General features: G+C 47.2%; 1 protein-coding gene across 1 annotated transcript in view; it reads left to right on the forward strand.

The window, feature by feature from the left end:
* The window catches only part of ADCY3 (adenylate cyclase 3), a 96,459-nt gene extending 84,155 nt beyond the window's left edge, over positions 1-12,304 (forward strand). The window contains exons 14-21 of the mRNA XM_083494171.1: positions 2,907-3,169; positions 5,135-5,216; positions 5,745-5,903; positions 6,954-7,100; positions 8,365-8,484; positions 9,460-9,586; positions 10,300-10,424; positions 11,185-12,304. Of these exons, the coding sequence (XP_083350297.1) occupies positions 2,907-3,169; positions 5,135-5,216; positions 5,745-5,903; positions 6,954-7,100; positions 8,365-8,484; positions 9,460-9,586; positions 10,300-10,424; positions 11,185-11,367 (1,206 nt within the window). The 3' untranslated portion in view covers positions 11,368-12,304. The remainder of the gene's footprint in view (positions 1-2,906; positions 3,170-5,134; positions 5,217-5,744; positions 5,904-6,953; positions 7,101-8,364; positions 8,485-9,459; positions 9,587-10,299; positions 10,425-11,184) is intronic.
* The last annotated feature ends 539 nt before the right edge of the window (positions 12,305-12,843 follow it).

Here is a 12,843-nt window from a genome sequence, read left to right on the forward strand (position 1 = left end):
AGTCTTGTGGAAGAGCTCTGCCCGCCTGCCCTCTCCTTGCTCCCGCGTCCAAAGCACGGTGAAAAGAGTCGTTCTGGGATGTGCGAATGTCTCGCTTATCACTGAAGGCAAGCCAGTGTGGTTGTTTCCAAAATACGGCATTATACTAAAAGCGTTGTGTCCTGGGGTGGGGCAGCCACACTCCTACCGGCAGCTTTCTGACTGCAGTTGTACAAAAGCACAGTCATACCTCAGGTTACAGATGCTTCAGATTGCCATTTTTTGGGTTAAGGACCTGCCGAAACCCGGAAGTACCGGAACAGGTTACTTCCGGGTTTCAAGGGTCGTGCATGCGCAGAAGACCAAATCTCAACCTGCGCGTGCACAGACATGTCGCTGCGGGTTGCGAATGCTGCGGATTGTGAACGTGCATCCTGCACGGATCACGTTCGCAACCCGAACGTCCACTGTAATGGGCATCTGTGCTACAAGGACAGCTGTCCCCATCTGGGTGACTTCCAGGTGATTTGGACCACAGTCCTTGGTCCCACAAAACCTCTGGAGGCCACTGGGTTGCCTTTTCGTAGGAAAAGGAAATGCATGGTTTTGAGACACTTGGTTTCAAAAGAAATATTGCTTAACAGAAAGTGGAGAAGATGCATGTGAATGTCTTAAATAGCTTTTTTAAACGTAACCGGCTGATGGAAAATCGGAAGTCCATTTGAGTTTCCTTTATTTCTTCTCTTCTCTTCTGGGTGGAACTCTGTGCCACCTCGACTCTAGCCCTGAACGCACAGAGGGTCCATTGGGGAGGGAGTTCTCATGGGCCCAAAGTCTCCCCATCACCGCCCTCCCCTCCCCTCTTTTTCCTGACATCCCTGTGAACTCTCCCGCTTCTGGTTTGCAGAGCAGTGCGGTGCAGATCATTAAGGGAAATTAGCAGAAGGCCAGCTGCGGCCGGTTTATTTTTAGAACCTGTTAATAATTGGCCAGACCTTGAACCCTTCCCGGCTGACGCGGCTGATACGGAGGCGCTGCCATTTACACGCTGGGAGACCTTGAGGAGCTTTAAGAAGGCCTTTGGGCGCTGTGGGTTGGATTGATGGGGAGGGAGAGAGCTCTGATCTCTCTTTGCAAAAAAGAAAGAAAGAAAGAAAGAAAGAAAGAAAGAAAGGGGAAAACACACACAAGTGTTGCAGGAATTTATGTATAGGTTGGGGGGGGGTTGCCCCTCCAGCAGATATCATGCACATGCAGCCCACTACCAAAATCATCACAATCGCTTTTGTGACTTTTGTGATTTGTCCCCACAAAACACTTCATCACAGTTTCTTCCTATCTATTCAAAGGGCCTCTGCTGCACGATACCAAATGTAAGAATTCACTGATAAATGTCTCTATGTACTGGCTCACTGGGAAAACTTCAGAAATTCCTATAGACCTGTGAGCTCAGCTCCTCAGCAGCCCCTCTGCCTGAGGGATGATCCCTGGCCTCCTGATACCTGAGTGCCAGACAGTAGCCATTCCAGAAATAACAAACCCAGATGAAGACAAAAGGGCGTGATTAACTTGGCTGGGAAACAGGGAAATGTAAATATCTCTTTTGTTACACTTGATTTAAATGTTGTGACCCGAGAGAAAACCACCATTTCCCCCCTCAGCCCTCAGAATGACAGTGTTGTGACTCTTTTTCACCCTCTGGTGGCTAGGGATCTTAAAACAAATCTCCCTGAGAAATCTGTTTCCAATGGGTGGGTTTGTGCAAATTCAGCAGGAACTGGTTATTTATAAGGATTATAGCACTAAGGAAAGAGATGGGTGAATGGGTAGATTTGAGTGAATTCCATTTTTTAAGAAAGCAAGAAGAGATGGAAGAATCATGTAGTTCTCCTAAAAGCAAGCTACTCCACCCACAAGTTTCCCAGCAGGAAGAATGAAAGTGATAATTTCTACAAACTTACTGAGTGAGATCCATTGTTCTCTCTGAGATGAATGCTTTCCTTTGCTGGAGACTGGGCAGGTGAGGAGGGTCAGTGGCTGAAACCGAACAAGCACCAGTTTCTGTTGTGTCTGATGAAGATGGTTTTATTTTGGCAAGCTTTGGGGAACTGATTTCTTTTGATAGATACGTTTTAATTCAATAGGTAGTTTAATTACTTCTAAACAATGACCTTCTGTAAGTTTTTAGCTATGTGTGTTTTATCTGTGTTGGTTTGAAAACATTGTAAGCTGCCTCAAGTCCCAGTTCTGGAGGAAATAAATAAAGGAACAACAATAACAGCAGCAACAACAACTCAACTGCCGTAGGGCTGGGTGATAAATTGTTATATCACCCAAAACCAGTTTGAAGTCCATATCGTGATACAGTATTGGTTTCATGTTTTTTTGACCTGGCAATATATTGTGTATCATGCTTTGTGTGTGTGTGTTGCAAAAATCACAATGTGGTAAAAACCATGAAGCCAGCCCATGCCTCTGTATAGCTCCGTCCCTATTTTAGACATCGTGATATACCAATATATTGCGATGTTTAGCTGGCGATATATCACAATGTCGAAAACCAGCTCCATCCTTACATCAGACATTGCAATATACTGGCATATCACGATGTTTAGCTGGTGATAAATTGTGATGTTGAAAACCAGCTCCATCCTTATTTCAGACATCACGATATACCAGTATATCGCAATGTTCAACTGGCGATACATTGTGATGTTGAAAACAAGCTCCATCCTTATTTCAGACATTGCAATATACCAGTATATCGCAGTGTTCAGCTGGCGATACATCGTGATGTTGAAAACAAGCTCCATCCTTATTCCAGACATCACGATATACCAATATATCGTGATATTTAGCTGGTGTTATATCGTGATGTTGAAAACCAGATACCACCCACCCCTAATCTGCTGTTTCTGCCTCTGCAGCTCAGCTGCCAGCAGTATTACAAAGACACCTCTTACAACAGCACGATGCAAGCACTGCTGGACGGGGGCTGCGTGGAGAACCCCAAGTACTACAGCTACATCACCGTATTGGCGCTCATTGCGACCATCATGCTGGTGCAAGTCAGCCACATGGTCAAGCTCACCCTGATGCTCATGATTACCGGTTCGGTGGGAGTGGTCAACATCGTGGCCTGGGAGCACATCTTCGACAAATATGATGAGGAACGATTCCAAGAGAGCAGGTAAGCCCCCCGGGGTCAGGGGTGTTGGCATCTTGGGGTCGAAAGCCCAGTTGGCTCAGTCCCAGCTGAAACGTCTCCCTCTCAGCCTTGCCGCTGCGAAGATTCATCAACCTCTGCTCTGACGTACATCAGCGACTCAAGCTTGCAGACTTGAGCACACTTGACTCAGCAGTGTATACTGCGCTACAGAAGAGGCATGAGGCTGTAGATACATACTAAAACTACGCATTTATTTTACATAAATCAGGACAAGGAAACATGTTGTCTCTCCTTGCTGTCTTCTCATAAAAACAACAGCTGTACAGAGTGGACGTTCCGCTTACGCCAGCAATCTGTGCTGGAATGTAAACAGACATGTGGCACGCAACAATCCAATGTCTGCAGCAAAAGGTGGAATGGAATCCCAACATTGGGGAGCGGTGTGGGGTGATGCACCTAGGGGGGTGGTGGGGAGGCAGGAATGGAAGATCTCACTATGTGGAAGAGCACAGTTCTTAAAAAAAACAACCAACCAACCCACACCACTAAGATCTTCCTGTGTTCTGTGACTTAAGCCTGCAGGTTGGTACGGTTCATAATGGAGGAACTGCTGCAAAGCTATTATTTGCAAAAATGAAAATCATAGCGTGTTCTTAAACCACTACGAATATGATCCTTTTACATGGGTTTGTATGTATAATGGTATTTTAGGCACTGTGACTTGCAGTTATTTTTGTTGATCACAGTTTAGTGATTATTTATTGTAGTTGTTAAGAATGAATTCCAGTTCAATTACTATTTGCTGATGTTTTGAGAGTTAATTTTATTGGGTACTGTTATATTCTACTAGATTATTGACTATTACTTTATTTGGTATAAGTCATTCCATTTTAAAGTTAGGTTTCATTATGACATTTTGTATTGGATCAGATTGTTACAAGATGTGTGTTCTTTGTGGTATATTGTATATTTTGTTGCTGCCACCTTGTGTATAGCAATATGGGACACTCTGTGGTCTAAACAACTGAGCCTCTTGGGCTTGCCAATCAGAAGGCCGGCGGTTCAAATCCCCGTGATGGGGTGAGCTCCCATTGCTCTGTCCCAGCTCCTGCCAACCTAGCAGTTCAAAAGCATGTCAAAGTGCAAGTAGATAAATAGGTACCTCTCTGGTGGGAAGGTAAACGAGATTTCCGTGCACTCTGGTTTCCGTCACAGTGTTCTGTTGCGCCAGAAGCGGTTCAGTCCTGCTGGCCACATGACCCGGAAAGCTGTCGGTGGACAAACACCGGCTCCCTTGGCCTGAAAGTGAAATGAGCGCCGCAACCCCATAGTCACCTTGGACTAGATTTAATGTCCAGTGGTCTTTTAGCTTACCTTAGAAAGGTGGTGTACAAATTAAAAGTGAAATGAAATATTTCTAAATCCTACATAAATCCATCTGTGTAGAAAACTAGCACATCGAGGGGAAAGGGACTAATTTAGTCTTCTCCCAAAGAGTGGCTTTCTCCATGCAGGGATATTGTTTGGTTTATACCGGGGGTGGCCAGCTTCCAAGAGACTGTGATCCACTCACAGAAGTAAAAACTGGCAGTGATCTACCCCCATTTTTTAGGGGTTCAGGTCAAAGTTGATGAGCTTTTTGAGGGGAGGGGAAAAGCCCAGTTTTAGGGGGTTCGGGAGGCATAAGTTTCTTAGCTTTGGGAGGGGGGGCGCAACGTTTTTACATTATATTGAGGTCAAAGATAAACAGCAACTCACCAAAGGATCGCTGGGGGGAAAACAGCCTCGGTTCTCCAACAATGGAGGGCGAGGCTGGAAGGGGGCCAGTGATCGACCGTGATCGACCAAAACCTCACAGGGATCAAACACTAGATCGCGATCAACCCGTTGGACACCCCAGGTTTATACCATAGTGATTTGGTTTTGCTGGAGGTGCAAATCAGCCTTCCACTGTGTGGCCATGACTAATTTTGCTCTGCTCTGCAGGTCCTCGCTGATTCCGTCCAAATATTCAATGACAGCGATGATCTTAGTGATGATGCTCAGCTTCTACTATTTCTCGCGCCATGTGAGTAGCCTGCCGGTCTCTCTCATTCCCAGAATCTGAAGGTCCAAGACAGCAGCAACAGAACATAAGCAATGATGTCCCCTTGGGATGTGTATAGAGTCCAGATGTTCCTGGACTCCAGCTCCCATCAGCCTCAGCAGCATGGCCAAAGGATTGGGAATGCTGGGAGTTGTATTCCTACAACAACTGGCAAGATAACCTTGCTACTCTCATATGCAAACTACTTCTCCATGTTCATTCATGTCCTTCCAGAGCATGAAAGGATGGGCAGATTTTACTCAGTTGTGTTGGGGAACCATTTCCCATGGAAACAGCGGCACTCATCTGCCAGGGGCCAAAGCTGCTCTCTGCCTCACAGGCTGGCCCAGAAACTAGCATATTTTCCAAATGCAAAAGTACCTGACACAAGCGTAGCTTTGGATCATCTAACTATAGTGGCAGATTGTCCTTATTAAGGTATCTTAAGGCGCAACCGAGATCGGACACCCCACGTTTATCTGAGGCATTCCTGGGATGACTCTTTGGCAGGTGGAGAAGCTGGCCAGGACTTTATTCCTGTGGAAGATAGACGTTCACGACCAGAAGGAGCGGGTCTATGAGATGAGGCGCTGGAACGAGGCCTTGGTCACCAACATGCTGCCAGACCACGTCGCTCGACACTTCCTTGGCTCCAAGAAGCGGGACGAGGTGAGCATCAGAAGGCGAGCGGCTTGAAGGATCAGGCTGGGAGAGGGTAGTTAAGGCTGTCTCTCTGCCAGAGACCAGGGAGAGCTTTCACCAGCCACAGCGGATGGTTTTGGGCTAGATAGATAAATGCTGCGGCATTTGGAGCTTCCTGTGTTCATAGGTTGATTTCAGATTAAAAAAAACAAAACATCTGGCTGTTTGCTGCCCTCGGCCTCATCCAGCTGTGGTCTTCAGCTATTAAAGCAGCGTTTCCCAAACTTGGGTCTCCAGCTGTTTTTGGACTACAACTCCCATCATCCCTAACTGGCAATACCAATGATGAGGGATGATGGGTATTGTAGTCCAAAAACAGCTAGACCTAGGTTTGGGAAACACTATATAACCTACCTATGGGACCGCCTCTCCTGGTATGTCCCAGAGGACCTTACGGTCTTCAGACAAAAACATCTTGGAGATCCTGGGCCACAGGGAGGTTAGGCTGGCCTCAACCAGAGCCAGGGCTTTTTCGGCTGTGGCCCTGATCTGGTGGAATGCTCTGTCCCAAGAGACTAGGGCCCTGTGGGACTTGACATCTTTCCGCAGGGCCTGCAAGACAGAGCTGTTCCACCAGGCCTTTGGCCAAGGCACAGTCTGACCCCCTCCTTTGGTAATCCTCACAGAACTCTAGCCCAATGGTTGCTATTAATTTAATTTGATTTTGAATTGATTTTAGAATGCTGTGTTGCTTTTACTGTTGTTAGCCGCTCTGAGCCCAGCTTCACCTGGGGAGGGCGGGATATAAATAAAATTTTATTATTATTATTTATTAAAGAAACTATTACAGATCTCATTCGTCCTTATCCCTGCCAAAAATCTCAGCATCCAATGAGTTGATTTGCAGATTTCACCACTGGTCAGATCTGTGTCCTCTGGAGCTCCATAGAGGTTTTAAGCAGGACTTCCAAAGTGTAGGGTATTCTCATCGTCTGCTCTATCCACTAATGGTAACACCCAAATTGGCCGCGAGATCCTGGACTTTGTTTCTGCTTCCTTCCTCTCCCTCCTGTTCAGGAGCTATACAGCCAGTCTTACGACGAGATTGGCGTCATGTTTGCGTCCCTCCCCAACTTTGCTGACTTCTACACGGAGGAGAGCATCAACAATGGCGGGATCGAGTGCCTGCGCTTTCTCAACGAGATCATCTCGGATTTTGACGCGGTGAGTGGTCCCTGATGGTTGGCCAGTTTGCTGGAAGGGAGTCCAGAAAGGGAGGAAAATGTATTATGTGGTCTTGAATGTCTTAGTTTGTGTTTTCCTTTATGGCATTCCTGCTAAGGAAATTTACAATTCCAAATAAAAGAACCAGTAAGTATATAACTCTTCAGTTCTATGGTTCTGTAAGGTACAAAAGCTAATGCAGCAAACCAGCAGAATTTCCTCGGGCTGATGATCCATCATGGAACCACAGAATTGTAGAGTTGGAAGGGGACCCCCAAAGGCCATCCAGACCAACCCCCCGCAATGCTGAAATCTAAGCTAAAGTGTCCGTGACAAATGGCCGTACAACCGCTGCTTAAAAACCTCCAAGGAGGGAGAGCCCACTGCCTTCTGAGGGAGTCCGTCTCCCCATCGAAAAGCTTTTCCTGTCAGAAAGTTCTTCCTTATTATTATTATTATTAATAATAATCAAATTTATATACTGCCCTTCATCCGTAGATCTCAGGGCAGTTCGCAACATAAATAGACTATTAAAAAGAACACAAAATACAGTGGTACCTCGGTTCTCGAACATCTCCATTGACGAACGTTTCGGAACCCGAATGCCAAAAACCCGGAGGTAAATGCTTCTGTTTTTGAACGTGCCTCGGAAGTCGAACGGCTTCCACTGCGTGTTTTTCAATTTTCTCAATTGAATATGTTGACAGCCCTTTGCGCCTCAGTTTTCGAACATTTCGGACCTTCTGGAATGGATTACGTTTGGGAACCGAGGTACCACTGTACATAATTGAACAAAAATAAACCAATAACCGCGCCGCCCCCCATTGCTTAGTCAGAATCTCTTTTCTTGCCATTTGAATCCGTTGGTTCAAGTCCTGCCCCTCTGGAGCAGCAGAAAACAAACTGGCTCCCTCTTCCATGGGAGAACCGTTCAGGTATTTGAAGGTGGCTCTCATAACACCTCTTGGTCTTCTCTTCTCAACTTCCTCCACTGTTTCTCATGGGGCCTGGGTCCCAGACCCTTTGCGCATGCACCCGGTGCATTATGTGCTTGCTGGAGTGGGGCGGTGCGTTATTTGCTTGGTGGGGAGTATGTGCATCTGCCCCTCCATCCAGGGAAGGGGGTCATTAGCCAAGAAGTGCAGACCGGCCCTAGAGTGCTTTTGTTCCCAACCAACTCCACGGCAACTGCTAACTGGTTTGCTGCCCTATAGTAATCACAATTTTTTTGGGGGGTGTGCTTTTTGTCCCTTGATTCCCACAGCTCCTGGATGACCCTCAGTTCCGCTGCATCACCAAGATCAAAACCATTGGCAGCACCTACATGGCAGCTTCTGGAGTGACCCCCGACGTCAACACCAATGGCTACAACAATGCTGTTAAGGTAAACGGAAGGGGATAGTTTGCACAGCTATGGGCATGAAGTGAATAGAAAAGCTTATTCCAACAGCTGGTGAGAGTTGCAGTCTAAAACATCCAGAAGGCACCATATTAGCAAAGGTTACAATGACAAGGGGACGTGGGTAGTGCTGTGGTCTAAACCACTGAGCCTCTTGGGCTTGCTGATCAGAAGGTGGGCAGTTCGAATCCCCGCAACGGGGTGAGCTCCCATTGCTCGGTCCCAGCTGCTGCCTACCTAGCAGTTCAAAAGCACACCAGTGCAAGTAGATAAATAGGTACCACTGTGGTGGGAAGGTAAATGGCATTTCCATGCGCTCTGGTTTCCGTCAGTGTTCTGTTGCACCAGAAGCCATTTAGTCCTGCTGGCCACATGACCTGGAAAACTGTCTGTGGACAAATGCCATCTCCCGCAGCCTGAGAGATGAGCGCTGCAACCCCATAGTCTCCTTAGACTGGACTCAACCATCCCAGGGGTCCTTTACCTTTTTACAATAACCAGGGGAACTCCTGAGTCCAGCCTACTAGATTTGTGTAAGAAGCACTGCAGCATGTCAAATCCTTCTGTAGAGCCTGAATGAGAGAGACTTGACCATTGCTCCTCTATTTCGAGTGACAGAGCTCTGAGAAGGAGCCGGGAAATGTTAGATATGGGAGCTTATGGAAGAGAGAGGAGTCACGGGTTCTGCTCATTCAATGCTTGAAAAAGACTTTTTGCATCCATTTCAGAATTAACAAATGGGCTTCAATGTGCAGAATATTAGGAATAAAGAAAGAGCATTAGTGTTCAATAAATAAAATTTGGCTGTATTCATTCCCTTTGGAGATGTGCAAAGTAACTCATTGTGTTAACAAGAATAGAGGATCCATTGCTCAGGAGGCTCGTGAAGTACTTTGGAGTGGAGTTGTGCCTCCCTGGGGGGCCTAATCCTGTCTGCTTTCCTTCTTTTGCTTGGCTCAGAAGGAAGATCTTTCGGAAAAGGAGCGCTGGCAGCACTTGGCAGATCTTGCCGACTTCGCCCTGGCCATGAAGGAGACCCTGATGAACATCAACTATCAGTCCTTCAATAACTTCATGCTGAGAATAGGCAAGTGGAAGATTTCGGCAGAGCCTAAAGAAGGCGGATAGACATTTTTCTCAGCGGTATCAGGCACAGAGTCCTTCACAGACATTGGCTGACAGGAGAACCGGGACAAACAATAACGCTGAATAGCTTTACGGAATTTACTGCTGCAAGACGCAGCGATGGCATTGGGCCCAGGTGGTTTTAAAGAGAGATTGGGCAGATTCATTGAGAGGGGAGGTCTGTCAGTGGCCCTAAGCCTCAATACCAAAACAGAGCCTCCAGATTTCAGGCAGTATATTTTGACAGGTTGCTGGCAGAGGGAGGGTGGGAGTGGTCAACTGGGAAATGGTTGTGGGCTTCGCTAAGGCATCTTGGTTTGATTTGGCAAGGGGTTTCTTGCGTTCTCCAGCCTCCTCTTAGTTTGGCCCTGCACACTGGGGCAAAGTACACACTTATAACTTGAACAGAGAGCCAGTGTGTTGTAGTGGCTAGAGGGTTGGACTAGAATTTGGCAGAGCAGGGTTCAAATCCCCACTTGGCTGTGAAGCTCCCACTGGGTGACAGTGGGGGCCAGTCTAGCCTGCCTTTCAGGGTTGTTGTGGGGATTAAATGAGGGGGTGGGGAGAACCATGTACACCACCTTGAGCTCCCTGGAGACAAACTTGTGGGGTATAGAAGCAATAAATAAATAATAAACATTTTTTTTCTCTCTCCCTCTCGCATGGCTTTGGCAGGCATGAATAAAGGGGCAGTGCTTGCGGGGGTCATTGGTGCCCGCAAACCTCACTATGATATTTGGGGGAACACGGTGAACGTGGCCAGCCGAATGGAGTCCACAGGCGTCATGGGGAACATTCAGGTGAGGAGGGTCATGAAGGGTTGTGGTGGTGGGAATGAGAGTGACTCACACAAAACTTCCAAAGAAGCCCTAGGTTCTCCAAAATATTAGTTGAAAAGCCACACCTTGTTAGCGCATTTAGAGGAGGAGGAAGAGCCAGCCGTACTTTTCATTTTGCACAAAGCACCCTTTCCGCCTTAAACTGCTGTCACAGCTCCCAGGAGCCTCAGAGCAGTGCAGGGTCAAAACAGCCCAGCAACCCTGAGTTCAAGGGGTTATTGAAGTCTATGCCTATTTCTATCTCTTGACCATCTTCCCATCTTTAGGAGCTTAATTGGGAAAGCAAGGCTGAAAGCACAGCTTGGGTTTCCTTGCACACTGTTTAATTGTGTGCTTTATGGATTGTGTGATCAAATCACATGGCATTTCCAGATCTCACATTGCCCTTTGCATGGGATTGCCCTCCAGCAGATGTTTTCTCTTTCTGGCTGCTGTTGGTGGTGGCAACAACTAAGCCCAAGCAACCCAGCTCCCCTCCAGAACGTGCCACTTCCTGCCCATTCTCATTCTGTCAATCTGAAGTCTCGTCGATACAAGACAGGATGGGGTGAAGCAGCCAACCTGCTGCCCTGCAGATGTTTTGGGCGCCTCTTGCCATACCTTGTCATTGGCCCGACCGATGCAGCTTGGAGTCCCCTTGACATCAGATTGTGGGAGGGAGCTTTGCAAGGTTGGTCCCGCCAGATGGTTGCACCCATACCTTCTCCCTCCTCTTTTCCAGGTGGTGGAGGAAACCCACTTCATTCTGAAGGAGTACGGGTTCCGCTTTGTGCGTCGAGGGCACATCTTCGTCAAGGGCAAAGGAGACCTCTTGACCTACTTCATGAAAGGCCGCGAGAAACAAGGATCCTTCGTCAACGGCTCTTGCGTGACTTTGCCTCACCAGGTGGTTGACAGCTCATGATACCTCTTGGGCCTCGCATGCGTCCGCTGCGGAAAAGGGTGGGTGCCTCTTGCGCTGCCCAAGGAGGCGCAGTTCTCGGCACCTCCTACTCTGGACTGATATACACACCACTAACACCATTAGATTTACAGGAAACCACCCCCTCCCTTTGCCTGTCCCTTTCTTCTGGGAGGGTTATTATTTGTAAAGGGGCTCCCTCTGACAGCAGTGCCTGCCTTTGCCTCGTGACGTCGACTGCAGAGGAGTAAGGAGGGGTCGGTGGGAGGAATTCCTGTCTCTTGCACAAACACACGGGCTCTTGCACATTTGGGTCTGGAAGCGGGAGTAGAATTTCCACTGCAGCATCGCTTGAGTAGGGTCAACCTTGGCTACGTTACCTTTTTCTAGTCCAAGAAAGGGGCAGGGGATGTGGTCTTAATTTTCCACGTGCCTGGCCTCTGCATAGAGCTTTTTGCTGAAACAAATGCCAACTCAGGGGTGGGTATTATGGCAAGCAGGCTGGGAGAGAAAGCCAAATGAGATTCGTGGTTGGGTTGTTCGTTCTTACCTTTGGAGCTCACCTTTTGCCACAAAACCACTGTAGGTAAGTAGGAGGAAAAAAGGGGGGGGGGAAGAGAGAGCAAGTGCAATCTATTTCTTTTGAGACTAAGAAGATGTCCTATTTCAGATATATTATATATATAAATATATATATAAAAGATACAGATTAACTTTATATTTTTAATTGCGTCTTAATTCTGAGAGTGAGGTGGCTCTTTCAAGCCACGCCTTGCATCTTTTTTCTGCTCTCACCTCTGCTGATGCTGTAAAAGAGAGAGATTTATATAGCCTGGTCCAAGACTGTTTTTACACCTTCATCCGATTGTTAAGTTGAAATACAACCTGTAATTATTTCTCTAGTTTCTCAAATAGAATCAGTTTGGTTTTAAAGTTACAAGGCGTCTTGTTTTGTCTTTGTTGGGGGTGGGAGCGAAAACGCTCAGTTTCCTTGCGCAGAGTCCAGAGAGATGCCATGATACCACAAGCAGACAAGTGGACAGTGTGGAGTTTGGTAGGATGATGGCTGAACTGGCTCCGGAGTGGTGGATATTTGAGAATACCAGCTTTCATTTAAAGAACAGGTTTCCACGTCTCAAAATGAAGCCTAAGAGTGACAGTATGTGATTTTTTGAAAAGCAAACCATTCTGAGCAGGAGCAAGCAGCTGGTTTGGGTGGCAGTGTTATAGAACGGCCCTCCTGCACTATCCTTGCAGGGTTGAGCTCAGGAACCTGATGGGAAGATGTTTTCTTCCACAATTAGCGGAAGGTCTCAAGGCAGAGAGGATATGCAGTACATTGCTTGCCTATTCCTCCTGTTGCAGAAGTTAGAAAGTGCAGCTATTTGAATGCAGAAGCTCCTTATCCAGGTAACAGAGGCCAGTGGTGAGGGAGCCCTTGCTTCCAGTTGCTTTGCAGATGGGATCCTGCAGACTCAG

This window comes from Podarcis liolepis (genome assembly GCF_965112155.1).
Source record: "Podarcis liolepis genome assembly, chromosome: 3".
In the NCBI taxonomy this organism is placed as follows: domain Eukaryota; kingdom Metazoa; phylum Chordata; class Lepidosauria; order Squamata; family Lacertidae; genus Podarcis; species Podarcis liolepis.